This window comes from Hoplias malabaricus, chromosome X1 (genome assembly GCF_029633855.1).
Source record: "Hoplias malabaricus isolate fHopMal1 chromosome X1, fHopMal1.hap1, whole genome shotgun sequence".
Lineage (NCBI taxonomy): Eukaryota > Metazoa > Chordata > Actinopteri > Characiformes > Erythrinidae > Hoplias > Hoplias malabaricus.
Window position 1 is genome coordinate 21,232,821 of NC_089818.1, and position 24,097 is coordinate 21,256,917.

At 39.3% G+C, this 24,097-nt stretch overlaps 1 protein-coding gene and 1 long non-coding RNA gene across 9 annotated transcripts in view; one reads left to right on the top strand and one right to left on the bottom strand.

Annotated features, from left to right (window-relative positions):
• The first annotated feature begins 2,513 nt into the window (after nucleotides 1-2,513).
• The window catches only part of LOC136675393 (paired box protein Pax-3-like), a 34,079-nt gene continuing 12,495 nt past the window's right edge, over nucleotides 2,514-24,097 (top strand). For 4 of the 7 annotated variants that reach the window (XM_066651907.1, XM_066651905.1, XM_066651908.1 and 1 more), the window contains exons 1-4: nucleotides 2,514-2,598; nucleotides 4,346-4,581; nucleotides 5,646-5,775; nucleotides 8,017-8,160. In XM_066651907.1, coding sequence (XP_066508004.1) covers nucleotides 2,514-2,598; nucleotides 4,346-4,581; nucleotides 5,646-5,775; nucleotides 8,017-8,160 — 595 coding nt within the window. Of the gene's footprint in view, nucleotides 2,599-4,345; nucleotides 4,582-5,645; nucleotides 5,776-8,016; nucleotides 8,165-17,229; nucleotides 17,236-24,097 lie in introns of all 7 variants that reach the window. The other 3 variants (XM_066651910.1, XM_066651911.1, XM_066651909.1) reach the window with 3 other exon arrangements.
• The window catches only part of LOC136675394 (uncharacterized), a 38,129-nt gene continuing 20,840 nt past the window's right edge, over nucleotides 6,809-24,097 (bottom strand). Inside the window, exon 4 of one of the 2 annotated variants that reach the window (XR_010796186.1) lies at nucleotides 6,809-7,147. This is a non-coding gene — a long non-coding RNA (uncharacterized lncRNA). Of the gene's footprint in view, nucleotides 7,148-15,812; nucleotides 16,031-24,097 lie in introns of those variants that run through there. The other variant, XR_010796185.1, reaches the window with a different exon arrangement.

The window sequence follows — 24,097 nt, forward strand, 5'->3', positions numbered from 1 at the left end:
TGTTAGTGAACCCGTGCTGCAGTTGTCTTTGTGATGGAGGAGAATAAAAAGAGTCGAAGCTTTGTTTTGTGTGATAGCGCTCTTCCAGTCTAGTGATCGATCGAGGCGCTTTTCAATGAACAGAAACCACTTGACTGACGTGAGGGCCTCAATGAGCTCCTACAAAAGAGAGGAACTCAACGGAAAAGAGAGAGAGAGAGAGAGAGAGAGAGAGAGAGAGAGAGCTGTATGAGTGGACCAGCGACTAAAAGATACAAAGAAACACTGAAAGAGTGAGAGAGAAGTAACGGGGGAAAGGGAAAAGGTAGTCGTTAGGCCTATGAATGAAATGAGTATCAGAAAGAAAGAGTGTAAAAAGCAGACAGACGGAGAGGGAGAGCTGCGAGAGTAGATGAGTAACTAAGAGATTCAAAGAAAAAGATAGAGGAGGAGAGAGCTGTAGGGCTTTGAATGAAATGAGTGGAAACAGAGAGAGAGAGAGAGAGAGAGAGAGAGAGAGAGAGAGAGACAGAGAGGAAGAGAGAGAACCAGAGAGGAAGAGAGAGAGAGAACCAGAGAGAGAGGGAGAACCAAAGAGAGAGAGAACCAGAGAGAGGAAGAGAGACAGAGAGAGAGAGAGAGAGAGCGCGAGAGAGAACGTAGGCTTATGAATGAAATACGCATCTTACGTAAGAAAGCTTGTAAGAGATAAGAGCACTGAATGAGATATCAAAAACAGTGAGAACCAGAGAGAGAGAGAGAGAGAGAGAGAGAGAGAGAGAGAGAGAGAGAGAGATAGAGAGGGAGGGAGGGAGAGAGAGAGAGAGAAAGAAAGAGAGTCTATGAGTAGTCTACTCTTGACTGAAAGATTATAAAGAAGCAGTGAAGAGCTGAGGGAAGGTGTATGGGCCACTGAATGTCACAGAGTTATAAATAAACCTCTTCACAATCGCATCCCTTTTTCTACAGACACTTTTTATAGCTCTGTCGGCGTCATCCCCTGCTGAGAGCCTCCACTTCTGCTCCTTTCAGCGGTGCTGCTCTCTCCAAACGACACAAAACTACTAACCTCCCAAACCAAACCCCTCAGACGCTGACACTGAGTCCGTTTCCTCTCGGATGCTACACGTTATCGCCGAGAGCCACCCACTTTAAAGTTCAACGAGGACCGTTATCTGTAACGATACAGAAAAAAATGAACGAAAGCAAACAAATCAGTGGGAAGTGTTAGTGTACACTGGCACTAAACAGTAATTGGGCCAATGGGGTGATATTCCTCACATCACTTTGGTGATACAATCATCCTTTACCTCCATTACTTAAGTTTTGAAACACGAGACGAACGTTTGAACGCCCCGGTCAAACAAACACGTGCTATTAATTTTATAAGAGGAAATAAAGTAGGAAACACCACAAAAAAAAAAAATAATAATAATAAAAAAAAAAGACAGAGTGAGAGTAGTCCAGGGAATATCAAAAAAAATTGTTGGACTGTGGTTTTAAAATGAAAATATACAGGACAAGGACGAGGACTCCACACTCTTTATGACGTCACAATAGGTTTTTAATTTACATCCACATTTTAACGTTAAAACAATTTAGAAATATATTAGATAGTTTAAAACAGATTATCTTTTGTTTTTCACTAAGCCAGAACATTATAATGGCTGTCATAGTATATAGCATGAAGGATTCTCGTGCAACCTTGTCTGAGGACTCAAGGGTCACACATTCAAAAGTTGTTTCTAACCTTTATTTATTATTAACGAAATTTCTCTGGATTTCCTGACTTTTTATTTTTCACAGTAGTAGATGGTGAAAGGCCCAGTGTTTGACCTAATGAATGACCTCATTTTGCCATCTTTTGATGAGAATATTTTCAACATTTCCTTTGATGGAGAGTTCCTTAAAAACATATTTAAACCGTACATTTGAGTCTATATTTATCTTCTCTGTTCCTGTACCGTGTACTTGTTGCTGACGGTATAAAACTGAGTTTAAAAAAGAGTAAACTAAAAAAGAAAAAACAAACAACTGACACATCGCCTTGAACCCTCGAGGTCACAGTGCGAGAAACTTTCAGCTTGCGGACCAATCAGTGCGTGCCTTGGGGTGACTCCGTTGACCAATCAGAAGTCAGGACGCGCCGGAGGAAGCCACATCTCAACAACTCAACAACTGATAAAATGTTTTAGCGACGGAGCGCGCGACTCAAACTCAACGTGTCAACAAGGGCGACGCGAGCGCGAGCTTCTTTTCAGCGGAAGCACTGGATAATACCCCCGCTATATTCACTACAGAGGATTCGCATCTTCAAGTTTGTGTTCGCTTCGGTGTCGAACGTTGACTTTCCGGGGACGTGACACTCTTTCTGAAGCGTCTTCTCGCGAGTTGGAGAAAGCACACAAGGTCGTCAGCGGAGCTCTTTCCCCCCTCTCACCCTCAAAGTTTTCAAGAAACGTCTCCCACCTTTCCTTCTGTTTTCTAAGCGAGGAAAGACCGAGCGAAAAGAGAGCGACATAGAAACAGGAGTTATGGCCGCGTTAGCAGGGGGCATTCCCAGAATGATGCGCCCCACTCCGCCTCAGAACTATCCGAGAGGAGGATACTCTCTGGAAGGTAGGAGGAAGAAGATTTGCTGCATTTGATATCTAACTTCAAACTGTCCGTCTTTAACTCAACAGGTTTTCCAGTGTAAAACCCACAGCGCCGTGTTTGTACTGTGCATCAGTAGTTTTAAATTAAAATAGTTTAATAAAAACTGGAGCTGAACTTTTAATCATAGGTTATTTTAAAACCCGAGGGAAAAATCACACAGTGAAATGGTAAAGTGTAAATAATATGAACAAAATAAACAAAAATAAGTCAAACAATTATTGTAAAACAAAGAGAAATTAAGCACATGACGTGTCTACAGAACCGTTTGAAAAGTTCAGTACCCGTTACTTCATTGTCGGTTTTAGAAAAATAAGAGAAGGTAAAGTTCCTCCGAACAACTTTTCCTTCTCTTAAAGGTTAATTTAACTCGAATCAAAATTTTAAATTTTTACCCCGTGGTGTTTCCTCCTAAAAATAGTGAGCAGGCCTTTAGAGTTAAGACACATGTTGTTCTGTCAACTCATGATAGAAACTCAGCTGTCTGAAAACTGAACACAGAACGCTCGGAATCTGTCAAAACAACAGCGTGTTTTCCGCACTTAGCGTGACTTTGTAATTTTACTCTACTTCTAAGCATTAGGGAAAATATTTAGTTAAAACTTTTTTTAAACTCTACAGTGTAAGTTGAGTCGCTGTACACTTTAGAGATTAAAGTTTAACGTACCTTCGTTTTTGTTAAGTGACAAAACAATAATCTGTACTTTTGCTCCGTCAAATTCTCATTGAAAATTAATTTAGCTAAGAATGTTAATGTAGTCCATTAATTCTAAGTATAAAACACGCTTTCTTCAAGCTGACACAGATCAGAACTCTTCAATTTCACTCAGTAGCAATGAAGTCTGCTGCGATATGGTGCGACAAATATAAACAAATAGAGTATGTACAGATAGTGTGGATGTGTTTGGTTCATAAGGAAACAATGTACAGCTGAATCAAGCCCAGTGCAAGCCATTTCCACTGCTGTGAATATACTGTAGTAGAAACGTGTTACAGTGCCCCATGAACTTTTTACAGTGTTTTTGTTTGGCCGCTTTCACTACACTGCGCACCACCGTAAACATTTCACCAGCGCGTAAGGCAGCACGATTTGGATTTTTACCATTTAAGACTGTAAAAGTGAACTCCCCACAAGGAGTGACGTCCTCAAAATGTTATCGCTGAAATACAGCGCTCTTGGGTAAGGACATTTTAATTAGAAATTAATAAAAAAATAACTGCCATATATTAAAAATAGATCAAATAAAAGACTATGTTAATATTAATGAGTTACTTGTTTAGTAACAACCAATAGTCCTCCCGTATTATTATTATTATTATTATTATTATTATTATTATTATTATTGGATACGATTGCTCTTTGTTGAGTTTGCCTGCTCTGCTTAGCTGGGTATTAATAGGCTTTAAAAATATGAATTTGATTTATATATAATTTAACTTATCAGACTTTCTTAAACTTTAACTGAACACCAAATAGTAACGTAACCAGAAGCTATGTTATCTTTACTCGTTATCTGCATTTCAGTACACTTCACATTTAAAGGAAGCATCATTTTATAAGTAAAATTTTTGACTGAATATTTATACTATTAACCGCTAATATTACTGTAACGTATTTTGCCTGACTTAATCAGTTTAATGTAATGTACTTTACAGCGTTATGTTTCAGCTACACTGTAGAGCATCATGTGCCCGGTTTTCTCTCCTGCAGTGTCCACTCCTCTGGGTCAGGGCCGGGTGAATCAGCTCGGCGGTGTGTTTATTAACGGCCGGCCGCTGCCCAACCACATCCGCCACAAGATCGTGGAGATGGCGCACCACGGAGTGCGGCCCTGCGTCATCTCGCGCCAGCTGCGCGTGTCTCATGGCTGCGTGTCCAAGATCCTCTGCAGGTACCAGGAGACCGGGTCCATTAGACCCGGGGCCATCGGGGGAAGCAAGCCCAAGGTAGCGCCAAACACCGACGCAGACGCTTTTGCTGTAATAACGCAGTAAAAATACAGTGACGACACAATGAAAACTGTTACTGTAATAGACAAGAGCTCAGACGAGGAATCTAAAACAACGTCCTTTGGCCATTTCAATGAATTTGGACCTTTTTGGAGTTTTTTTCTCTTTTACTTTATTACGTTTGACTGCTTACAATATTTTGTTGAATGGGAAAATAACACATTTCTGCTTTTTAACGTTTGTCCGATTAGAATATCGATGTACAGCTAAAACGTATTTTTTAAGTTTGATGCAGGAAACCAATGGTTGTAGGAAGGTTAAAGGGAATAATAATACAACATATGAGACACTGAAGTCTGTAATAATTAATTAAATAAATTAATTAACTAAAGCCGTTAACAGCAACAGGTTACAGTCTGATATTTATATCAATTATTATTCGAGTAAATAGTCCTATAGCAATTTAAAATAACTCAAAAAAACTCTATTATTATTATTATTATGTTGATTATTTTATTGCTGTTGTTCAAGAGCACTAGACTGGACTGAGAACTGGAGGTCTGGGCTTTATCGGCTCCATGTGAAATAACGTGAGTTAAACGAGGCAGTGTTTAGTGCACGTGCAGTGTCCGTTGCTGAACTAAGGTCCACTGAAATGAATGAGCACCTGCAGAGCTCGATTATGTCCAGAACAAACAAATCCTGTACGAGTTCTTTCAGAGCGAAAGTGTTACTTATTTTTTAAACTATGTCTTGTGTTTACACAAATTAGCATATTTCTTTAAATCTACATTTCTTAAACAATATTTTATTAAATATATTTTCATCTTTACGTATATATTTACGTATATATTTAAAACAAAATAAATATGAAACATTTTATTAAAAAATATATACTATAAAAAATATATTTAATTCTAAAGGAAAAAAATACTTTTAACTTTTTGAGGACAGACTGGAAATCGACGTTTTTCAAATATAGCCTTTTTATTTATTCAGTCATTTATTTATATATATATATTTAAAGTGAGATTTATTTTGTGGTGGTTTTGATTTTACAGCAGAACTCTAATCCCGATGTGGACAAGAAAATCGAGGAGTACAAGCGCGAGAACCCGGGGATGTTCAGCTGGGAGATTCGAGATAAACTACTGAAGGACGGAGTGTGTGACAGAAACACCGTGCCCTCAGGTAGAGCTAGCTCTCTCTCTCTCTCTCTCTCTCTCTCTCTGTCACACACACACACACACACACACACTTAACTAATGTGTCTCATAATACCTTTTTTATCCTATAGATATTGTTCATACACACTCTGTAGTTAATGTCTACTGTGCATTTGACCTCACCAGTGTATAGAAGTATAGAACTATACAAAGCTGTACTCCTATAATGGGCACCACCAAGGCATGAACAGCCCCTAGTTGAGAGCAGGGTTGAACTGTAGTGCCAACATAAACATATTGCTAAGTCTGACTTTTATTTCTTTTTGCCAGTAACCCCCCCCCCACCCCCCCACAAACACACACTTCCCAATTCACCAAAAAGAACTATAGAAAATATTTTTAAAAATCTCTCACCAGAATCCCACAGTATTCTTTCTGTTCCCCCTCAGGGCACATTTGTGTCAAAATCTATAAATCTTTGTTAGAAGATCATTATGAAAAGTAATGGACAGGGGCTGTAAACAACGATAATTTTTTAACTGTGCATGCTCCATTAATATGTAACAGTTTTGTAATGGTTCTTAGACATTACATCTAATTTACAATACATTTCTGACAGTTCAGTTAGCAGCAAATACCTTAAGTCAACAGCATTTTATAGGAATTTACTCTATTATTTTTCACACTGACAACAGTTAAACCCAGACAAACAACACCAGACCCTGACACCACCTCTACACCGTCAGAGACACACTCATGTACCTCATGGTTACAGTCTCACTATTCTGTTGTTTGTAAAGCATTTACACATTACATTTTTATCATATAATTATATGCTAACTTCCTTCAAAGTATAGATACTTTTGCTATAGCTCCACCCACAACAGGGACCCCACCCCACTCTGGTACCTTCAAGGACACATGTTGAATACTCTTTAGTTAGGGAACATATTTGTCTTATATTTTACATTAATCGTGGATTTTAAAATTGTGTTTATTTCCTCTCCTGAACGAATGTTTTGTTCATTCATTTTACACAGTTTCATACAATAAAGTTACAAATATTCACCTCTGCTTCAGAAGAAGAGAATGTGATGTAGCTTTAAAGAACATAACAGGTCTTTAAAACCACTGTTGTACCATTTTTTTCCAGAAAGTGTAATCACATTTATAATAAAACCCATTCAGTTCAGTGTCTTCTGTAGCTCCGCCTACAACAATGGTTCTAAACCCTGGTCCTGGCCATCCACTGCTCACTGCATGTTGTAGTTTTCTCCACACTTCACCACACCACTTCAACTTTGGAAAGTGTAGATTTAGCTTGTTAGCTGCATCAGGTGAGTCTGGAGCAGAAGGATGTCTACAATGTGCTAGGACCAGGATTGATGACAATTCACCTACAACAACAAACGGATTCACTGACTCTGTACATCCCTTTCACACTCATATCACAGACATGCATCTACTTCACTTTAAAGTTATGGCTCCATTTAAAACACAATAACCTACTGATTTACTGTAACTACTGATAAAGCCACAACAATACAATCTGAATCTGCCTCTTTTCTAAACATTATTACTAACAGATAAAGGACCTATTATAAATTGCATGTGTGTTAATGTTGTGGAATATGAAATAACAGTCTTGTCATGTTTTCTTGTGTAGAATTGCAGGGAATTCTGGGATAGTTTTTACAAAGGTTTACTTTGAAAATAAGAATCTATGTGGGCTTCCACAATAAAATAACATCTTCATTTAAAGAAAAAGAAATTGGGTTGTTTTAAAAATAACCGTATTTAGGGTAGAATTGAAGAAGCTATTTGCAGATGCAGTGGAAAGAAAACTATTTCTAGCACTACACTGAAAACTGATCACTGTGAAAATAACAACAGTAAAGTAGAATAAATAAACAAACCAACAAGAAAACAAACAAAAAACAAACAAATGCATACATAATGATACGTCTTTTTTGGAAATGCTGTTATTTTTTAGTAAGTTTAGTATTCCGCCTACAGAATGTGTTTGAATGAAAAAAATCAAACCAAATTAAAAATCTCAAAAGAACATTAACAAAAATAAACAAACAAACAAAACGCGTTAATGTAAATCAGTGACTCAAACAATGGGTAAACAATGGAATGACAGAAAACTTAAAATAAATATATTTGCAGTGGGTTTCATACAAAAACAACGTCGCAACGATGTTATTTTATTAAAAAATGCCGCAGTACTAATTTTGAACGACTTTATGGTTATTTTGCACAGTCAGCTCCATCAGCCGCATCATGCGCTGCAAGTTCGGCGCGAGCGGAGAAGACGAAGAGGACGATGATGAGATCGAGAAGAGAGAGATGGAGGAAAATGAGAGAAGAGCCAAACACAGCATCGATGGCATTCTGGGAGACAGATGTGAGTTATGATCAGTTTAATTCATTCATTTATTGCGGTTTTAAATAAGAAAAAAGTCAACGGGGTGAGTTTTATAAAGACTTGTGCAGCAAGTGGGTGGTGATAAACAACAATGATATCTCCACCATACATTACTATTACTATTATTACTAATAATAACTGATAATAAATTCCAACATATGTTTTAAATATATATGACTTAATTGCAATCATTTATTTCCCGTATTTTTTTTAATTAAAAAAACAGATTCTAGGTTTTGTTTCAGGAACCACGTAGAAGAACCTCGGTTCTTTAGAGAACCACTTTAAAAATTGAAAAATCACATTTATGGACGCAAAAGGGCATCCCCTGTCGTTTAAAAACATTTGTGGCGCTGTTTTTATTATTGTTATTGTGTTATTGCCTCAGTTTTTCCTGTTAACGTGTTAAACAGATGCAGGTGCTGTTCCACTGAAGCCCTGACTTTAGAAGAAGGAGAGAAAACCTTTTTCTAATGCGTCTAAGGCAGGTTATTGGGAAGAGGGTTTATTTCGAGTGTCTGTTAGACTTCAGTTCACCTGTCACAGTGACGCAACAGGTAGGATCGTGGAAACACAGCTCCAGAGTCTCGGGGTCCTGGGTTCAATCCTCGGGTCGCTGTCTGTGAGGAGTTTGCTGTGTTCTCCGTTGCATGTCGTTTCCTCCGAGGTCCCCGCAGTCCAAAAAACACATGTTGATAGTCCACTGATATTCATATGATTCAGAAAATAAACATCGATAAAACATATTTTGGACAGCGATGATATTTCCGTGCTGTGTGAGTGAACTAAATAAACCCTCACTGGGTAAAAGTTTGTAGTTACGTGTGTACTCCTCTGGTAACCACGTGAGGACCAGTAGTCTCAAACATCAGATAAAATACGTTTTTATTCAAGTGGGGACACGTTGGCCGATTCACATTGGATACGATTTTTACTAAAAAATATATATATATTCTTGTCCTCAAGGATGTGCTGAGACCAGAATGTGTGCGTGTGTGCGCGCGCGCTAGTGTAACTGTGTGAATGTGTGCGCGCGCGCGTGAATGAGCTCAACCAAACACTAACCAAACATTTGTCCAGCAATGTGTTCGCGCTAAAAGCGGTGCACAATCGCGCGACTCGCGGATGAACTTGGGAGACAAAAGCGCGCGAGTCCATGACGCACAAAAGAGCCTCGCGCTGCCGGGGCTTCGCTCGCGAGAGAGAAAAGGAGGCGACAAAAGGCGCAAAAAAAAAAAAAAAAAACCAACATTATGAACGGACAATGAGAGATGAATTATTCAAGAAAAAAAGAGAAGCTTTAGGGCATTTTCATCTGCAAAAAATCTCCTTGGAGACTTTACTAAAAGCTAAAAATGCCATTCACGACCCAGAGGGACAATAAGTCAGAGAGCCGACGAGCACTTGTTGATGAACAGACCTGTTGGAGATTAGTTTACAGACACCATTTTTAAAATCAAAACGAGAGGATTTAATACACTTAGAAACAAAGGGAACTTGGTATTTTCCAACAGAATAGTGTCTCAGTGTTTAAGTCTATTTTATTTTTCATACACAGTGTGAGTGACTCAATACAGTACCCCACACCATCCCATAATTATTGAAATCCTTTGTCAGGGGAGACTGGGGTGGTAGCGTTTATGTAAATAATCTAAAATATTGGTTATATCCAAAATATCCGATTAAAATGATACTAAACTGAAATCTTTGTAGATGCCATGCACCTCAAGGAACTCACCTGTAACCCATTCCCTCACTGACCCCTTTACTGACTCACACACACGAGGGGATGCATTTGCTTTCCTTGTATCAAAGGCACTCTTTGTTAGCTGAATATTATTATTATTTTTTTTCACTTATCAACCTGTTGAACACAGTCACTTTATAAGAGCAACAGTTCATGGCCATTTCTCTAAACACACTTACAATAGAAGCTTGTTTTTACAGAAACCAAAAGTGGTTCTTCTGTGGCAGCAGGCCAAGAAGTCTTTTTTTTCACACACTGGTGAATATTAATTGAAACTGGAATAAATGAGAGTTTCGGAGAGTATTCCTTGTCACTTGAGACCTGCTTGTGTTTAAACAGTGAAACCGATCGGGGTCCTAAGTTGTTGTAACCTCAGACTTCTGGAAGTTTGCTGTGGTCGTCAGGGCCGGAGAGCCCACGTTTCCCTGAGCCGTGACGCTGAAAAACCCCTGTAGTAGATTAAACCCAGCCCTTTATTCAACTCCACTTTCATCTCAACCAACTCTCCCAACCCCTAGCCCCCCAAACCCACCCCAAATCCGCCCCCTTCTTCCCCTTCCCCGGGGCTCTCTCTCTCTCTCTCTCTCCTCTCTCTCTCTCTCTCCTCTCTCTTTTCACAATTAGTTTAACAACCCACCTTCGATATGTTCTCCTTTTTTTTCTCGGATACAGAGCTGATAGGAGTTTGTGTGAGAGCCCAGGGCCGTGGTGTGTGTGTATGTGTGTGTGCACGCACCCAAACCAAGAACACACACTCTTGCAGTCCTGATCCTCCAGAGATTAGAGAAATAGAGTCAGGACCAAAACTGTTTGCTCTTAAAGGGATAGCTTTGTTTATTGATTGATGTTTATTGATGCTTATTGTGATACTAATCATTTAGTAAGTGATAAATGACAACTCCTGCAGTGCCTCAGTTGTCTCAGTGGAGAAGGCGTCTTATAGGGGTCAGGCATTAAGTCTAGAATATAGAATATATATATATATAGTCAAAGAATATGCTAAATATATTTAAATATCACAAACGGACCCTGTGCAGTAATGTAATAATATAGTTTCTAACAGAATAAGTAGTTATAGTGTCACGTATCTAGTTAATAATAGTAATAACTATACTTATAAAACTGTGTTACACACAGTTGCATGTAGGTTCCTGATTAATTAATGAGTTTAAATATAAAGCCCTGCTTTGCTTTTAACTTCATCGTAGTCCTAAAAAGACTAGAAGAACGCTTAAGGAACGTGTGATGCTACGTTAAAGAAGGCTGCGTGTAAAACCTTGGTAGAGTTTCTTGTTTGGAGGATACTTTGGATCCTCCTTGAGTCACAGTTCCCATGAATGAACAAGTCTCTTACTTAAAGATGGCAAGATTTGTACGAATACGAATACGAATACAACATTAAAAGGTTCATTGTATGTATTTATCTGACTGACTGACAAACAAACAATTGACTCAGGCTTTTGTCTTCATGCTAATGTGAGCACATCATAAAAAACTGGCGAGCTCCTCCACTGGGTCCTGAGCTCCATTGACACACTGTAAAGTTTCCCTCCTCTCTTTTGTCGTTCGGGTTTATTTACTGCATCTTGACTGTGGCAGTACTTCACTCCTCTGTCTCTTTCCGTCAGCCTTCTGCTTGCTTCTTCTTCTCCTTCCCCTTTTACGACGCTCAATTAAAATCTGAAAAGGGTGTTTTCCGTATCAAGAGGGAGTGTTTCTGACCAAATATTGATTAAGTAGGTGTTTGCTGAGTCTATAGTTGTCGGTAAGAAGGCCCTGTTGGCCCCGGGGCCCCCACTCCTTGAAACCTATTGTTGGGCCTCTTTAAGTGCTGAGATCAAAGCAAGCGCCCACAGATTTATTTGTCTGGGAAAAGCTGGAGCAGTGGGCTAGCTGGAGTTAGCATGGCATTGGTGGTCAGTTGTGGAACAGTTAAAGTATCTTCTGGAAGGTGCTACTGTGGCAGCGAGTACTGTTTGTTTAAATGTTAGCAAAATTTTAAGAGGAAAATTAGGAAAATTTTAGTGTCGCATTTTGTAATTTGTGTTGAGTCTTATAACTACTTTTATATATAAACATATATCATTATATTTATATATACTTTTACTATGTTAATATGTAACAAGTTAATTAAGTAGTAGTTACTGTTTAATTGAAAATATATTACTACGAATATTATTTCGTTACAATTTAGCACACTACTATAATAGTGTTAAGACTAATCACAAAATAATACCTCTGCAGTTTCAAATTGCAAGTGTTAATATAGTAATAACATTGTAATTACATAAGTGCAAGTTAATAGCGACATGATTAGTTATTAGCTAGTTTTATTATTAACATTTTCCCTACATTACATTAAAATATGAATGACAGAATGATACGTCTTAGTCAGGGGTTAAACCCGATCTGAATTTGCTGCTTAATTACATACTTTTAGACATTATCTGCATAGCTTTTAAAATCCGATAAAAATCTCACCCTATTCTTTGCTATTTACGCTGATTTGAGCAGCAGCTCATGCGCAGGGCAAGTTAAAAAACGATAGAGAGGGAATTTAGCAGGGGCTCGGTGCTTCCCTGACCAGCCGGGAATTGTGATGTGTAAATCAATAAAAATCTTTTTTTTTTTGCACAAAAGGGAGGCTCGCATGAGTGCATCCGCTCTCTCTCCTCTTATACTATTAACTTTCGGGAAAAGGGACAATCCTCGAGCCTCATTTAGCTAATTAAAAGTAACTAAAGTCATCAAAGAGCATTGGTCCCCCCCTCCCTCCTCTCCTGCTCTCTCAGACTTTCATTTATGGCGGGGCAAGAAAAGAAAACTCAGAAATACAAACAGTCAAAGGGATCAAGTTTTTTCTCCTCTTTTTTTCCCCCTCTGTCTTTTTTTCCCCCCCTTCCCTTGAAAGGGAGTCCCGCGGAGGCCAATTGAATGAGCTTAGTGCCTTCAGACGTGCCATGGTGAACGCAGTCAACATGTAATAATTAGTTTCATTGAGGAGCATTCCAACAATCTGCTGCCATTCTCCCGGGGCCATTGTCCCCCGGAGCAGGCCAATGGCCAGGAAGACAGAGAGAATCAACGGCTAACAAAACATGAAAGATTTAGCTGCCATTGTTCAGGAAAGCGAGGAGGACTTTGTTTGTGTAAATAAAGTGAGGGGGGGGGGGTGTTGCTGGCTCACCACTATTTTGGCAAGGGGCTTGCTCAATAGAGAGAGAGAGAAGAGAGAGAGAGATAGAAAGGAATAAAAACAGACAACATAATGACAAAGTGATACAGAGAGATATTGTTGCTGGAGCTGGAAAGAGTATCACAGTGCAGTGACAAATAGAATGAAAAGCCAAGTATCTCCTTCTGAACGTGTGTTGATCTTTAATTTGTGTGAACCTTTTACAAAAGAAGGACCTACAGAAATGCTCCAAAATGATACTTTTAACCACTTTCCATAAACCTGCATTAAAACACGACAGATTTGGTCTTCTCCTGTAAAGTTGCCAGTTTTAAGAAAAGCTAAAAAACAATGTTCTGTGTTCTGTAGTATATTCCTCAATATGTTGTCCATGATCTATTCTAGAGAGAGAGAGAGAGTGAGAGAGAGAGAGAGAGAGACTGTCTCCGTTATCAATAAACAAGGGGCCTACTCTTCCTTCTGGAATGCTTTTCCCAGTCATGACTCTGAAGCCCTGAAGGCAGGGGGATGCAGCAGCAAGTTGGCCTCTCTTCACCCCACTGTCCTCTCTCTTCTCTCAGTCTCTCTCCCATCTTTCTCTCTCTTTTTTCTCCTCTCTGCATGTGGAATCTTCTAGACGTCAAAAAAGAGCGAAGTTGACATGTAGAGTCTTTTCCATGTATCCCAAGGATGGTTGAACAGTTGTGCCATAATTGAACTAAATTGAACATGACATGATTGCCCAGGCCTTTTTGCATAACTCTCTGTCATTACAGCCGTATAGAAGGAGCTTTGGGGGTTTTTCTCTCTTATTCAACTGTCCTCACATTTGGCGAGGGCCTGGGTTTACCATTCCTTTATTATAATAACTACACTCAGAAATAAAGGTATGGTACAAGTACATTATTGTTCCTAAAGGTACAAAAAGTGTTAATATAACTTTAAGGCACAGAAGTGGTGTTCCCTGAAGTTACATAGTATTCTTTCTCCAGAAGGAGAGGTGAACATTTTAAAGATTGTCTTATAAAACTGTGTAAAATAGAAGAACTATTAAAGAATATAATATAAATCCTGGAAATGAAATTGACCCTTGAGGGTATCGCCATGGTGACAGGTTTTCTGGCGGTGTACAGCGTAACTAAAACCCCATTTCAAGAAAAGTTGCGACATATTGTACATGTAAAGAATTTGTGATTTATTAATTAATCTTGAAGCTATATTTAATGGAAAGATGTACAAAAATGTAGATTTCCAGTGTTTTCACAAACAACTTGACGGTGTCATATAAATACAAGCAAACGACAGTGGGAAAAGCAGTGGAAAAAGTGGTGTGGTCAGTCGAGTTTCAGGTGGTTTCTGAGCAAAACTAATTATACCTGCCGATTTGGATTCTACATGCCTAAGATGAGAAAGATAATCCAGAGTATAACCTACGAAAAGTTTATACCAGCGTTTGTAATGGTATTGAGGTGAATCAGTGCCCACGGTATGGGGGATCTGCACATGAGTAGATACTAGTGATGCTGAGGCGTATACTTATATTTTGTAGAGACGTATGCTGCCATCAAGATGACATCTTTTTGAACTTGTTTATTTCAGCAGGACAACCCCAGGTCTCATTCTGTACGAGTTAAAGCGACCTAACTTTGTAGATATAAAGTGCATGTACTTGACTGGTCTGCGTAGTCCAGATCCGTCTCCTATTGTATCACACATCATGAAAAGAAGAGTCTGATAAAGGTAACCACAGACTGTTGAGCAGCTCAGGTCTTGTATACAGTAAAAATGAGCAAAAACACGACTGGCAAAACTGCAACGATTAGTATATTCTTTTTCCAAACGATTAAAAAGTACAGTTAAATGCAAAAGTGATGTCATCTAAATGTAAATATGCCACTGTCTTAGTTTGAGTCTGTTGCAGGCATCAATTTTAAAATGTTTTTATATTTAACCAATAGAATTAAGATTGTCATAAAAAACAGTGAAAAACTTTTTTGTCCTTTTGTCTTTAAATAAATGTTTAATTTAAAGATTAAATTTTTTATTGCATTTTTAGTAAAACAAAAAAAAAAACATTTTTGGAAATCGGGTTTGTACATACATTTGTAGTTAATGAACCTTTTGCAATCGTACAGTCACAAGTCAGTTAAACAGGTTTTTTAAAAAAAACAAATAAATTGTAATGAATTAACTGAATTAACTTGTTGAATAAAATCAGTTCAAAATCTTGTTGGAACAAGCCTTTTTCTCTCCAAAAAGTTCATTTTACAACAAAAGCAATGAACCTTCTTACTTTGAAAATGAGTTAAGGGAACGAGTATTTTGGAGCATGTCCGCTGATCATATCGTTGTGAAAACAGGACGTGGTCAACTTTCGTCACAGAAATGAAATCAATGAATAAAACAAATGTTAAAATAGATTTCTTGGGTTTAATTTTGTTGACAGTGTAAAACGCTTAGTTTAACAGATTCACATTCATTATTACAAGAATTTAGCTTTTCACATCATTAAAAATGTATTTAGTTTACCACATAACTGTTTCCATTATAATGTACTTTACCTCTCAAAAGTGCTACTGATTCTTTAAACTTTCTCTAAGAAAAATGCTACTTTTTAGCTACAAGTTTGAAGGCTTTGAGCAAAACTCTCTCTCTCTCTCTCTCTCTCTCTCTCTCTCACACACACACACACACACACTGCAAGCTCACTGGCTTATCTGCAAATGAATGCTGGCCTCTATGCTTCATTGCTTCTTCTTTCTCTTGTGGCACCAGCATTGTGATCCTCCGATATTAATTCAAAGGACAATTAATGAATGCAGGGCATCTTTGAAGTGGGGGTTTGGGGTTGTGCCCGGGTCCAGCCCCCGAGAGCTGATGGACTCCACTCTTTCACTCCAACTCTGCTCAAAGACAGTTTGAAGTGGCTGAAAGAGAAAGTGAGCAATGGAAGGTCAAGGAGAATAGGCGCTCCTCTTCCAATAGAACTCTCTCCCTCTCTCTCACTCTCTCCCTCTCTTTCTCTCACTCTCCCTCTCTCTCTGGAAGTATTAGTGTGAGCCATGGATGAAAAGGAGGATAGAGGCGAGGTCGAAGGGGCGGGGGCCAGACTATAAACACACACAATACGATGGTTAATTGAGAAAAGCTAGACAACGTTGTCAATCACTTAACTCGGGGAACTTCACTTCTCACTCCTTCAAATGATTCTGGAACTTGAGCTTAGAAAGAGTGGGCAAGCGACAGAGAGAGAGAGAGAGAGAGAGAGAGAGAGAGAGAGAGAGACAGACAGACAGACAGACAGAGATAGGGTGGGGGCACTTCGGGAAATGAAGGGAAAATTGAAATAAACAACCAACTCTGCTGTTTTGAAACAGTGTTGGCAGAAGTAGTTGAACAAAAAAAAAAGTGGGCTTTGGGTCAAACTGCAAAAACTAGGCAAGAGTTTTCATTATTTCCAACCAGACTCAATATGCCTTTCTGATTGGCTGTGTAAATTAATACATGGTTTTGGATTTTTGTCCAAAGAACTTGCAGTGGTTAAAGACTTGGTTTTTAATTCATTCCAACTTTTGTACGAGCCAATACTTAATGTAGTTTGAATTGTTTATTTATTTAATTTAGTTAAAAAAAAACTACTTTACAGAACATGAGCTGTGTCTTACAGTGCAGTCAGTTTGAAACAGATAAATACGTGCTGTTTGTCAACTTTTAGGAATACATTTTTTATTACTAGTTTTATAAATATTCATATTTGATTATGGCTACAATAATTTACACTGACATCTGAACAGAATTCTACTAAGCATCAGTGGTTCATATTAGAGTTACTTCATTCCTTAAAACGGTCTGAACTGCACTGATTTGACTTGGCTCTACACTTGGGTCTTTGAAGCTTTATTTGTAGCTGATTGTAATTTTTTTAACATCAAATAAAAATAGTGGTGAGTTTTACCTTGTGACAATTTCATGACTAATCGGCCAATAGAAGCGGTCTAGAATGACTTGGACTGTTGCATGTATTAAAGTTGGAAAGACACACGTGAAAAAGCCACTTTTTATTCTAATTTTACAAATTAAAATATATGCATAATGAACAGTAAAGTAAGCAGCAATGATTCCTAAGTAGTCCGTATATTGGGCACTGGTTTAAAGACCAACTTTTGGTTCGTGACTTTTCCTTTGCCCTCAGCCAACACACAGATATCAGCAGCTAATCATCCTGTACCATGCGTGAGTGGGTTAGCCAAACCAGGCATAAGATTGTCAAAACATATTATTTGAAACCGCACAGTTGGAAGCCATATTAAAGTTCTGGAATTGGGCATAGTGGACGAAATCACTCTCCTCCACATTGCAGACGACAGTTTGATCTTTAGCTTGCGCAGGATATATCTCGGTATACGACTAAGTCATAGGAGACGACTGCTAAATCTGAGTGACCCTTTCATCTGAAACACGATTGTCATTTTAATTTGCTCTGGATGAAAGTGTCTGCTAAAGCCCATAAATGGAAACACTCTGGACAGTGTAGAGTCTTAGCTCTGTAAACCAGAGCCGGTGAGCTGGTCCTGGGTCAGAGGGGAGCTCTGGGTCACTGCCTGAGCAAACGCCTTCTCTGCTGGAAGTGAGTGTTAAGACAATGTTTCACAGAAAATGAATGACAGGTAATGTGCTTCTGGGAATAAAGGCTTTGTGGGAGGAATAACACGTGGTTTGTTTAGGTGTTTAGAAATATAGTTTTGATTCAAACAAATAGGTGAACAATGTGTTTTTAATTTTTAATTCGACATTTCCAGAAGGCATATGCTATATAAAACTGCAATCAATTTACATTTTAAGACGAGCTTTAAAAGTGAAAATAAAATATTCTTAATTCATAACAAAAATACTGGTTAACTTGCTGAATTAAATACATTGGATAACAAGTTATATATAAAATGGGTCAGAAACATTAGAAAAAAAACCAAACAATAATTGTGTCACTTTAAACAAGTGGCCAAAATGGTTCTAAATTTCAATGAGAGTTTATTAAGCCAAAGATTTTGACCAAATTATTTTGGACCATTTGTATAGGTTTGTTAATCATGATGTGTAGAGGAGGTAGTGTTTTCACATTGTGTAAGCAAACAAACAAACAAACAAACAAACAAACCAGACAAACAAACAAAAACAAACAGACAAACAAACAAACAGACAGACAAACAAACAGACAAACAAACAAACAGACAGACAAACAAACAAACAAAAAAACTGCAAAGGTAGAGATAAATGTTTTTGTTTTGACAGCAGTGATATATTGCTTGTGTTGGCTGAAGAGAGACAAACACAGGTTCTGTGGGTTGACTTGGATAATGTGTAAGAGCGAGTGTGTAGATGGAAGTGAGGCTCACTCCCACTGTTTGGTGATCTAACTTGTTTGTGTACAGTGAGTTAATGAGTTACTGTGAAACAGAGTGATTTTAGAGTGTTTGGGGAGAGATTTGCATTGTGTAAATGTTTCATGGCGAAATGAACAATAGAAATGTTATGAACTGCATTTAAGTTAACTTTCATTAAAAGCAATTATAAGTACAGTATGTTTTTTAATTATTATATTATTATTATTATATTATACATTTTTTTTGTGTAATATAAATAAGTTATATGAAAATTGTTAAAATAATGTATCAGAATATAAATTCAATTGAATGAAAAACATTACGGTTATTCCCTGTGATGCTGAAATATTTTTTATTAAGGTGGAAATAATTCAGTAAATTCAGTGCATCACTTTTTTTTAAAATGCATGCTGGGGGACTAGCGGACTTGTTTGGGTTTGGTTGTGCACCAACGCAGTATCTTGTTGCTTTCATGTCTTTTCTGTTTCACAGAGTCTCTCTCTCTGCCTCTCTCTCAATGGCAGCTGGAGAGGTCGTCTCTTTAGCAAGTCAAGTGCCTCCCTGGTCCACCCTCTTAACTAAATGCCAGCCCCAGATGGACTCATAATCAGTCTCTTAACCATTCTTCTCTCTGCATCTGCTGGCCCTCTATATACTCCTTAATACACTCCAGCAGTGGTGCACGGGGCCGAGGGCCCAAAGGGCCAGCACTCCTCCACTGTGCAAATAAATGCTTCATTTGTCTCTTCTGCCTTTTGTTTCGTTAGCTTGAACACATGTCACTAGCTCAATTACCCCGCCATTTAACTGCCCCTCAGGAGGAGATGGCTCTCCCCCTACTAAGAGCTATAAACGGCGCAGATGGCTACTCTCTCTCTCTCTCTCTCTCCCTCAGTGTCTCTCCCCCCTGCTTTCTCTCAATTTCCCTCCCTCTGCTTTATATTTAGCTTTACTTGCCCCAACTTCTCCCACTGTTTTTCCTCTTTTCAGCGTCCTTTTTCCTCTTCATTTTCCCCCCAGTTTGGCCTAATCTGCTGTGTCACTCAAACATCCTCTTACTGGCTCTGCTGCTACAAGTGCGGTTTACCCCCGCTTCCTTAACATATTTTATAAAGAAGTGTGACACCGGGTCTCAGCTATCGGCGTGTATACGTAAACATATTATATGTATGGGTTTGTGCGTATATGTTAGTGAAGCATGCTAGCAGCGAAATGCTGATTAAACAGTGAAAAGCCAGCATTCCTGTCTGGTGTCCAAGCCTAACATGGAAAAGTTAACAAAGTCTCGTCCTGTTTGCGTCTATGCTGGGTTTGTTCTCAGAAAGTTGCCTGGGTGCTTGGGCCCCTTGCATTGCCTCTTTGCTTTGGCAGTTGGGATCAGTGTGGAATTCTCTTTGCCCCTGTTCTGCATTCTTCTGTCTGCAGGTGGAACTCATTCAACAGGGTAGTCTCTCTCTCTCTCACCCTTACTCGCTCACTCTCTGGTTTCCCAATTCGAAGGAGGGCTGATAAATTGTAAGGCTGGTTTTAGCTCTGTGAGGCTTTAAACAGTGTTTGCCCTTTGTGTGTGTGTGTGTGTGTGTGTGTGTACACTCCAGGAGCGACTGCTCTGAATACAAATGCTCTCTTAGAATAGAAGGCATGCACCTTGTGTCAGATTAATGAATAGCCTTGAACCGCAGCAGCGGGGGAAAAGAGTATTGTTATTATTGCCCTCACAAACACAGCATCTGCAGCCACAGGCCCAATATAACTGTACACTCCGACTCTCCTCCAATCAGGAATGAAATCTAGTCTTCTGTGGCAGGACAGCTGCTTTGTTTAAAAGCCTCATTTCCTCTAAAAGTCAGGCTGGAAATGCCACTTGCTCCTTAACTGAGCTGTCAGTGCTGGACTGCATTCATTGCCTGAGAAAGACAAAGGAGTCTGAAACACAGATAGAAGGAATGAGGTATAGGAGATGAGAAGGAGACACCCGCAGTGATCTCTCTGGATCTGCGGCAAAGTTGAAGGAGGTGGTACATTCTTGGTTTTGAAAGTTGGCTGGAGATCTGCAGGGAACCAGCTAGAACTTCCTCCATCACTGAGAAACCTCCTACTCAAAGAAAATCCCACAAGGCCACTCAGCTCCATCAGAAACCACTCAGTCAACAACCCACCCAGCCACATAATTACTATATATTTTATATTTCTATATACTGTATATTTCATTTAGTGAAACGTGTTTCATACAAGCTAATTCTTTAAAACAAACAGAGAGAAGCATTGTTCATCAAAAAGATACTCAAACACACTTCAGATCATCCATCTATCCATCCTTCCACCACATCCCACACACATGCTGTCTGCCTGAGGCCACACCAGTGAAGATTAAGTTGTCCTAAAAACCTGATGTTAGTTTGGGGTTTAGGAGATTTTTTCCATGTGCTGCTAAAGGCTCTTTAGTTACAGTCATCCTACAAAAAAAACAGAGTGAGGTAAACTGGGTCATACTTGTGGACCGAATTTCTACTGGTGTCTGTATCGGTGGTGTGACGAAAGTACGTCGCAGTGGAACAGTGTGATTATCGAATCAGAGGTTTCTTACTGACTATCCAAACTGTCTTGCCAGCCCTGATCATTTTAACTTACACATTTGGGGACACAGTCGGTTCTAATTTGGGTGCTGCTTTAGGCCTCTGGCTAGTATGATTTTGGAGCTGAGACACAGCAGGATGAAACAAGCCTGTAAAGGAACAGATGCTAAAGGGAGAGCTTCGGATCCTAAAGCTAAACTGGTATTGGTCAATACATGGCAGAAACAGGAGTTACATTTTGGGTGGAGTAGCGTTGTAGGGCTCTGTCAATGAAGTAAAGTGACATAATGGATGAGGCCTGGCACTATAGGTAACAGCAGGATGAATGACCAATCCAATGAATGCCGACTCATTCCTCAAATGCCTTTAGGCTCATTCAGGCCTCTCTTTTTTGGCCTGAGTGATACAACTTGGATACACTGTGGTTGGAAAAAATGTGCTTATTAACTGCTTTATTAGTAGCGTAGGTTTTATCCTATAATAACTGGCACTTACGAGGCTCCATACGTTCATTTAAACATTGTTCGGATTGTTTTTACAGAGGGCACACTTAAGGTTTAGCACTAGGTACTATGGACTCTTAAGATGGAAACGTCGGTCATTAAATCTGAAGTCGATTATTTTTTAAAAAGTTAAGGAAGAGAAACGTTTTTTCTCTTACTCTCATTCTCTTTTGGTCTCTCAATCGTTCCTGAAACTTCTACCTCCACCCCCCCCCACCCCCCGCACCAACACCACCACCCAATCCCACCCCACCTCAACCCCCTGGCGGCAGTGAAGGAAGGATCGGGGGCAGCCCCCCGCTGTTCCCCCGTGGAGCCCCCATTGGCCCCATGTCCTGCCCCCATTGTGCCCCCCCTCCCCCACCCCCTCCCGCCGGGCAGGTGACAGGGGCCTGAATGCCGGGCTGCCCGGCTCTGATGGATCCTACAGATGGAGCGTGGAAATCAGAATCCAAAGCCTTCAGCCACAGGCCTCTCCACCATAGGCCAACAAAAGGCTTCCAAAATAACTCCCGAAGAAGGAGAGGGACAGAGGGAGAGAAAGAGAGAGAGAGAGCGAGCGAGAGAGAGATGGAAGGAGAGAAGCGACGATGACAAAAGTAACAGTGTCATTTGCCATTAACTCAGAGTCCGTGATGGAGGGTTCTCGCCATAGACACTGATAATAAAACCTTGGAGAAGAAAGAGCGAGAAGAGAAAGGGAGGAGAGGAACACAAGTACTGTGCATCCAGCTCTGTAGTTAACATGCACTCTCACCCTCCCTCCCTCTCTTACTTTCTTTCACTTCTCTAATCTAAACTCCTTAAGCCCAAATAAGGCAGGCATAATATTCAGTTTTTAATTGTAAATGTAATTATGTGGTAACTTCTTCGATTTACTTGGCCCTCTTTGACTCATAACAGTAATTTTCTGGAGCTGTAGTGCTCCATTTTTTAAAACCTCCATATACAACATTTCAGAGAAGGCCAATTACAATTGATGCACTGTAATTAAAAATAATGATAAAAATAATAATAAAATTGTGTGTGGATTTAAATGCCATCACTGCCTTTAAGAAGAATTCATTTTCCAGGGTGAATAATGGATCATTCTAATAGACAATAATTCTGATACATTTCCCAGCACTTAGCAACAAACAAACAAAAATCCTGGAAACCAGTCAAGCAACTTCCTGTTGACTTCTATTAAGACTTTTTAAACAAGGACACGCTGTATAAAATAGTCTCTTTTGTAATGGATCAAAAGATTTAGATGCAGCAGATGATGGCAAATGCCGGTACTACCTTAAAAGCAATGTTCACGATTGTAATCAGGTCTGTTTACATGCTGGAAAACAAGCTTACCTCAGTGTCTGTAAATTACTAAAAAAACAAACTGTCTCAGTCCGGTATGCCAGGCTTTCACTGTCTCTCTCTCTCTGCTCATGGGACAAAAAAGGCTTTTTAGACCACAGAGAGAACTCTAAACATTTAAAAGCATGAACTGAGATGAGGTGTTGCTTAATCCCTGCTCCATAGGTGGGTAATATTGCCTTTTTTTCTGTTTCAGATCACTAAAGGTAAACTGTGAGCTGCAACTCGAGTTACAAACGAGTTTCTGTGGTGATTCAAACAGTGAATGAAAACTTAGACAAGTTCACCTTCAGTCACAGTCAAACAACAGTTGTTTTTCTTTTCAAACATACTGTTCCACCTTAAAAGACTCAGACGTCCGGACATTCCCCACGATCGTAGACGTCCCCTTTAAATGGTTAAACCTGTTTTTTACATCTGGTTTTGTGTGTTTGTTTTTGCAAGGGTTACATAACGTCTTGGCTATATTTGCACTAAAATGCTTCGTCCTGTTGGGAGATATGTGAAATCCTGGGTGAATCTTCCTAGTATTTTCAGCATTCTAGGAATTCTAGAAAAACAGGCTTGGGCTCTTGGCCAGTGTTTATTACATGTTATGACATCTCAAAATAGCACTACAATTTAGGACTAGGTGGCGTGAGAGGAAGGGCTTCTTTAGCTGTAGTGCCTTTCTTACTGTAGCTACTGTGCTATAGGCCTTACATGCTTTAACTTTTACAATATCAAAACTGAGGGCTCTAAAGCTCTCGCTCTCTCTTCCCTTACTCCTCCCAACTATAATCCTTTTGAGATGCCTAGAGAAACCCATGCAAGCTGAAAGCAACATTTCCTGTGCAGCTACAGGGGCACAGCAGTGACTCCTCCTTAATTAAGGATCAAAATCATGATTTGTTTCCCTCCTCTCATTTTCTCTCTCTCTCACCCCTCACCTGCAGAACTGTAGGAATGCAATCATTTAGCACTACTGCTGTGTCAAACTAAGCCCATTTGTATTGCAGACAACATTGTGCAACCTCTAACCCAAGGCTTCTGCTGATGTTGGTGGTTATTGGCAAAGATTCACTTAAAAATTCATGATAGTGGACAGGTGTGTATTTGCCCCTGGTCAAATAAAGTAGACATCCTGTACATAGCAGGGCTTTCTGCACTTATTAATGCAGAACTACATGGTATTTACTGAA